Source organism: Merops nubicus, unplaced genomic scaffold (assembly GCF_000691845.1).
Source record: "Merops nubicus isolate BGI_N331 unplaced genomic scaffold, ASM69184v1 scaffold42214, whole genome shotgun sequence".
Classification (NCBI taxonomy): domain Eukaryota; kingdom Metazoa; phylum Chordata; class Aves; order Coraciiformes; family Meropidae; genus Merops; species Merops nubicus.
This window is the reverse complement of record NW_008602995.1, coordinates 1-6,204: the sequence shown is the minus strand read 5'-3', so window position 1 is coordinate 6,204 and position 6,204 is coordinate 1. Positions and strand designations below refer to the sequence as shown.

Here is a 6,204-nt window from a genome sequence, read left to right as displayed (position 1 = left end):
TCAGGGCAGGTACTGCCGCCCCCGGGCACGTCCCCCCGCCGGCGCCGGGCCTTGGCCGCTCTCCTGGTGGGGCCTTCCGCTGTACAGACTGCCCACAGGGTGGCCGCCCGTCACCCATAGCCAGGGAAGATGCGTTTCTAGAAGGGCTTGGAAATGTTGCCTTTCAAACGCAGGAGAACCGAGGGACAAAATCTTTCCTGTAGGGTGAAAGGATTGGTGCTTGCCCGTGTCTGGGTCAAGCCAACGTCAACAAGGCAGACCGAGGCAGCCTTGCACTTAGAAGAGATCAGGCTGCTCCTACTTGCTTCTCTGAGGCCCTTCAGGCCTTTTGTGTAGCTTCATCTGAGGTTTCTTTTTACTCTTTCTCCCTTACTTAGGGCAAGGAGGTCACGCATACCTGCGAGAATGGCTTTGGTGGGCAGGGCTGCTGTGCAGTAAGTACCTGCTCTGAAACTATAGCAAGACACACTTAAGAGTCTGTTTGCCATTGTTTCCAATTCCTTTCATGTTTTATTATTATGATCATTGTTTGGCTGCTTGATATTTACCTGGGTGTCTGAGGATTTTGTTCATCTGCTTATAACTGTAAACTATTATAAAGTCTCATGCATTACAGTTCCTCTGCTAAATTGTAGTTGAGGGGCTGGTCTAACTGGGTTGGGTTAAGTGCTTCTAGAGTGGCCTGCCCAGATGATGTCGTTATAACAGCATATCTAGCACCCTGGCCTTAGTGCTACAGCAATTTCAGCAGCTCTGTTTTATGCTTTTAAAAATTAATAACTGACTGTACTTGATTTATCCTTTAAAAAGCTGTAAAATCTGTTACAGGAGAAAACCATGAGTTAGAAATACAAAACAAGTCAAAACTCCTTTCAGCTTAGAGGACATTATGGAAATACTTTTCTCTGGTTACTGCTCAGCTGCATAGCTACATGTGACTAAGGGTCACCATGCATAACCACGAGCCTGCTTTTCCCAAGAGAACCTGTATTGGGCTTCTGATTGTTCTTGCTGGTGCTGATCTTTCCTGGTTGCACAACAACCTCAGAGAAACATGGGTTCCTTAGGTGGAAAATGAGGTTCTCTTCTGACTGCACTCAAACTTTTATTATGCTGAATGGCTTCTACTTTGACACTTACTCACGTTTCTCTTGCAGTGGGAGTTGGAGAAGCAGCAAATTTTGCTGCCTATGCCTTTGCTCCTGCAACACTGGTAACTCCGCTGGGTGCTCTAAGTGTCCTTGTTAGGTAAGCAGCCTCAGAAACACTGACCCACTATCCCTTAGGGGTGAAAGCAGTTGATCTGCTTTCCCATCTCTTTCCTCAGGTACTCCATTTCTTGGCCTAATTGGTTGTAGTTTTTTTACTATCAGTGCAGTTCTGTCTTCTGCCTTCCTGAATGAGCAGTTGAATGTTCACGGGAAGATTGGCTGCATTCTGAGTATCCTGGGCTCCACAGTGATGGTGATCCATGCTCCGCAGGAAGAAGAGGTTTGCAGCCTGGAGTCAATGGCAGAGAAGCTGAAAGATCCAGGTACTTAAATAAAAGGGGTCATGTCAACTCCAGGCTTGGAAATGACAGTAGAAGGTAAGATAGAACTTGGCTCGACTGGGAAGGACTTAACTAAAGGATAATTGAGTTGTTTCTTGCTCTGCACAGCAGTGGAGGAAACATTCCCCTGTGTCCAGGGTAGCTTGTGAGTTGCCTTCTGTGGTGGGAGAAGGCTGGGCTTTACACGTGAAAGACTGGTGAGAGTTAAACAGCATTCAATGCATGTGCTCAGAGGACTTACACCTTCCTAAAAAGCCCAAAACAGAGGGGTACATGTCAGCTTCAGAATGGCTTTTTAGGACTGTCAGGTCCTCCGGACTCCAGGTGAAAGAAGCAGACAGGAACCCCACTTTGCAGAGGGGGAGTCTGGGTGATGCTCCCAAGTCACTGGATCTGTGCTGAAGCAAGGATGAGAACTTGGGACATCACCTGTTACCAAGTGTGCTTTTTTTGGACTGTCTATGAGGTACAGATGCAAAAAGTGAAGAGCATGGGAATTAGCTGCAGCTGTCAGCGGAAGGAGTTGGCCTTGGGGGTGGCAGTGCCAGGGCAGGAGAGAGAATTCCTGTGCACGTGTGTGGCAGTGGCGTGGCTGAGGAAAGACAGCAGGCAAAGATGAGTGAGCAGTTCAAGGAGTTATGCTTAAAATCAAGTACTGATATTGATGTTAGAGGACCAATCAGGTTGCAAGGATATGATTTGGGCAATAGCATGAATGGCAGATTAAGCCACAGGAGATGGAGGAAGAAAATGTGGGGAAAAGAGCAAAGCAGAGTCACAGGCAGATGTTGCCTCTCTGCTGTGGCAGGGCCTTGCCCTTATGTGATGTGGCACTTTCCTGTTTAACCCACCACAGCCCAGAGTTCAGCTAGGGCTTCCAAAGCCTTCTGCCAGCTTCCTGCAGAGCTGTGCCCCCTTGTTTTCCTGATCAGCAAGCCCCCCACTCCTGGTAGTGCTGTAGAGCCTGCCTGTGCTCCTACCCCTTCCAGCACAGGCAGCTGCATCCCCTGACAGGCTGACTTGTGGGGTGGTGCTATGGTCAGCATTGTGAAGAGCTGCTCTTTTCTCTGCAACTTGGCACAGACTGGAGACCAGCTCTGCTTCCCAACTCTTGTCTCTACAGTTGGAGGCTAAAAAGACAGGCTGATGGGGCAATTACCTGCCTGTCCTCCACCCCTACTTTCTGTTCAGGTACATTTGTTGCTGGTGGTCCTGTTCTCTGATAGAGCTCTTTAATTCCTTTCTTCAAGGATTCATTGTATTTGCTGCATGTGTCCTGGTGACCTCCCTTCTGCTTATCTTTGTGGCTGGACCCCGTTATGGGCAGAGCAACATCCTGGTTTATCTTTCAGTCTGCTCCGCCATTGGGTCACTTTCTGTGTCCTGTGTCAAAGGCTTGGGGATTGCCCTAAAAGAACTGTTTTCTGGGAAGCCAGTCCTAAAAGAACCACTGGGCTGGGTGCTCCTAGTGTGCCTGGTGATCTGCATCAGCATCCAGATGAACTATCTGAACAAAGCCTTGGACATCTTCAACACGTCTGTGGTCACGCCTGTTTACTACGTGCTGTTCACCACAGCAGTCATGATGTGCTCTGCCATCCTCTTCAAGGAGTGGCAACACCTGATGCTGGACAACATCATCGGCACCATCAGCGGCTTCCTCACCATTGTGTGTGGCATCTTCCTCCTGCACGCCTTCAGGGACATGCCCTTCACCCCTGACCTCCTGCCCCTCTTCCTGCAGCGAGGCAGGGCGGACCTACACACCTCATGGAGGAGTACAGACAGACATCAGTCCTGTCAGCACCGACCTCTTCTGCCTTCAGAGGACAAAGGCCCTCAGAGCACAGAGGAAGAGGGTGACAGTATGTGAAGAAGCCCCTGAAGTGCCAGCTTTCTGCTCCCACTGCCGAGCGGCCAGCGCGCGGCTGAACGCGCTGCCTCGGCTGCTGCTCTCTGCTGCTCCGCTGGTGGGGGGCAGCTAAGTCTGCCTGCCCCAGCTGCAAGATGGGTGACCTGCCACTGCCAGGAGGCTGACAGGGAAAGCAGCCTCCTGTGGCTACAGACAGCAGCCCTGGGAACACCCAGTTCCTGAGATCCAGTGCCTCTCTGCTGCCCTTGCCAGAACACAGGCTCTGGCTGCGCGGAGGCCCGCAGCGCTAACACGGTGCTAACCCTGACTGCACGTGGAGACCACACGTTTGGGGAGGCATCAGCGTTGTTTAAAAACGTGCTTAGAAGGCTAACAGTTACAGAATCATCTAACATGGTGCTAAGGTTACATGGAGGGAAGATAGGTGTCTGGTTTTTAAGATGACATACTTGGATTATGAATTCAAAAATTCCTCTGTCAAGTACTTGTTTTGCTCACTCTGCTAGAATTTATTTACAGATTCACATCCAAGAACAGAGCACAGCCCAAACTGGAAAACTTCAGTGGTGCTGTCACGTGCTGCTGTGGCTCTTATGGAGGGACCAACCTCTTCACACAGTGTATGCTGTGCAGGTTGATGAAGCACCTGCTTACTGTATTCTATTAAAAACCAATCTGTTCAGTTACTAAGTGGCTAGTGATACATTTGTACCAAGGGCCAGTGCTGAAAGGTGTGAAGGGTTACACCGGTAGGAAGAACTGCGTGGATGCTTGAGAGAAGCTCAAGATAGGGACAGGAGAGAGAATTTCTCACTTTCTCACTCTAGGAACAGGAGTAACCCGAGTCCTTAGCTATTAAGGTAAGTTTTCCGATAGATAACTAACCATCTGTATCCTCACTTAACATGGATTTATATCTGCATAGCTGTTTAATACACCCTAAATTTGTTCCCAGGAAGGCTGCTGAGTACAAGCCACCCATGTTAGGAACGCCCTGTCCAGCCTCCCACAGCAAGTGTACGAGTGTAGAACTGCTTTAACACGGTCCTGTTCCTCCAAGCCCCTGCCAGTGGGTCACTCCAGGCTTCCCAGAGCTGTGCTGTATGTAAACACTGCTGAATTCTATGCTGCCTTTCCAGAGAGCGGATTGCTGATTTGTTGTTTTTCCAGTTAGAAACAACTCCCTGTGTCCTGGGGGCAGAGGTCCAGGAGACACAGCCACAGGCCTCCCTCCAGTGATCTCTGCACCTGAAGGTGCATGAGGTCATAAAAGTAGCTGGTTACTTAGTTTGTGCATTTAGTCTCTCTAGAGAAACTACTCCTTTACAGAACAGCAGGAGCCATTAACCCTTTGGGTAAGAGCAGGAAGCAGCTTGTTCAGCAAACAAGTTTGATTCATGGGACTAAATTAATTAAGCAACAAATCTGAATTCAGAGCAGATCTAGCCAAAACACAATTATGCCTCCTCCCTCTCATAGAATGGTTTGAGTTGGAAAGGACCTTTAATGATCATCTAGTGCAATCCCCCCTTGCAGTGAGCAGGGACATCTTCAACTAGAGTAGGCTGTTCAAAGCCATGTCCAACCTGACCTTAAATGTTTTCAGGGATGGGGCATCGACCACCTCTCTGGGCAACCTGGGCCAATACCTCACCACCCACATTATAAAAAATTTTATCCTTTCATCTAATCCAAATCTCCCCTCTTTTAGTTTAAAGCCATTACCCCTTAGCCTGCTGCAGCAGGCCATGTTTAAAAAGTATGTCCCCATCTTTCTTACAGGCCCCCCTTTAAGTGCTGAAAAGCTGAGGAGGGGAAGTGACAAAGCCAGATATTCAATTCTCAGTGATCATCTACCTGAACAAATGAGAATTTCATGTTAAAAATTGACCCAGTTACTATTTATTGCATTGACCAGGGGAAAGCAGTTAATGGAGCAAGTCAGTATGGACAGAGTCGTGCTGCAGTTTGAAAATATGTCACTTGGCCACATGAATGATTTTCCTAAGGAAACCTGAAAGTACTTGCTGGTAGTGACACTGCTTGGGATGATCACTGTGCCCAACAAGCTCTTCTTGCTCAGGGTACCTGTACTAGACTGCCCAGTGACGATGCCTGCAGATCTCCTTAGCGTCTACCCAGGATAGTTCATTTTGTGCAGCACCTTGTAAGGCAGCAGTCACAGGCTGGCCTCACCCAGAGTTGCTGGAGCACCCCCTGATGTGAGCATCACCACCCCTTATTCAGTCGAGTGCGTATGATCCAAATGCTCCCTGTGTGGCATCAGTAGCCCCAGAGTCTCGGCACAAAGATGGCTCCTGGGGCTTGGAGGTCCCAGCACGTCAGCCCAAGGAGGGGCGACCATGCCTGTGTCATGTACTCTCATCTATCTGCAACTTCCCAGAGACTGGCATTTAATTAAATCCTACACCCCGGGGCTGCTCCCGGTTCATTGGCGCGGCAGTGACCCGGAGCCAGCGCAGTGGAGGCCCAGCCCCGCTGGGCTGGCGCCCCCCGGGGCCCCTGTCCCCCTCAGTCAGACAGGCTCTCGGAGAAGGCCGACTTAGACGGGCTCTCGGAGAAGGCCGACTGGGACTTCTGCGCCTGCTCCAGCCGATTCAGGATGAACTGGCTGGTGTCGATGAAGCGCTCCACGCAGTTCACAAAGCACGTCTCGGCCCGGCTGTCCAGCTTCGGGCCCGGCTTGTCCATGCACTTCTCCTGCACACAGCAGAGGACCCGTCGGTCCGGGACGCCGAGGCCCGGCCTCCCCGCACAG

At 50.2% G+C, this 6,204-nt stretch overlaps 2 protein-coding genes across 2 annotated transcripts; one reads left to right on the top strand and one right to left on the bottom strand.

Annotated features, from left to right (window-relative positions):
- Nucleotides 1-377: 377 nt before the first annotated feature.
- LOC103771237 (magnesium transporter NIPA2-like) lies at nucleotides 378-3,425 on the top strand (the record flags this gene model as incomplete). The annotated part of the gene is made up of 4 exons (XM_008938526.1): nucleotides 378-434; nucleotides 1,158-1,248; nucleotides 1,374-1,534; nucleotides 2,803-3,425. Coding segments are annotated over 4 exons (932 nt in total), but the record flags the coding sequence as incomplete, so codon positions are not given.
- A 2,532-nt stretch (nucleotides 3,426-5,957) lies between these two features.
- Nucleotides 5,958-6,146, bottom strand: LOC103771236 (mitochondrial import inner membrane translocase subunit Tim8 A-like; the record flags this gene model as incomplete). The annotated part of the gene is made up of 1 exon (XM_008938525.1): nucleotides 5,958-6,146. A coding segment is annotated over one exon (189 nt), but the record flags the coding sequence as incomplete, so codon positions are not given.
- Between the last annotated feature and the right edge of the window lie 58 nt (nucleotides 6,147-6,204).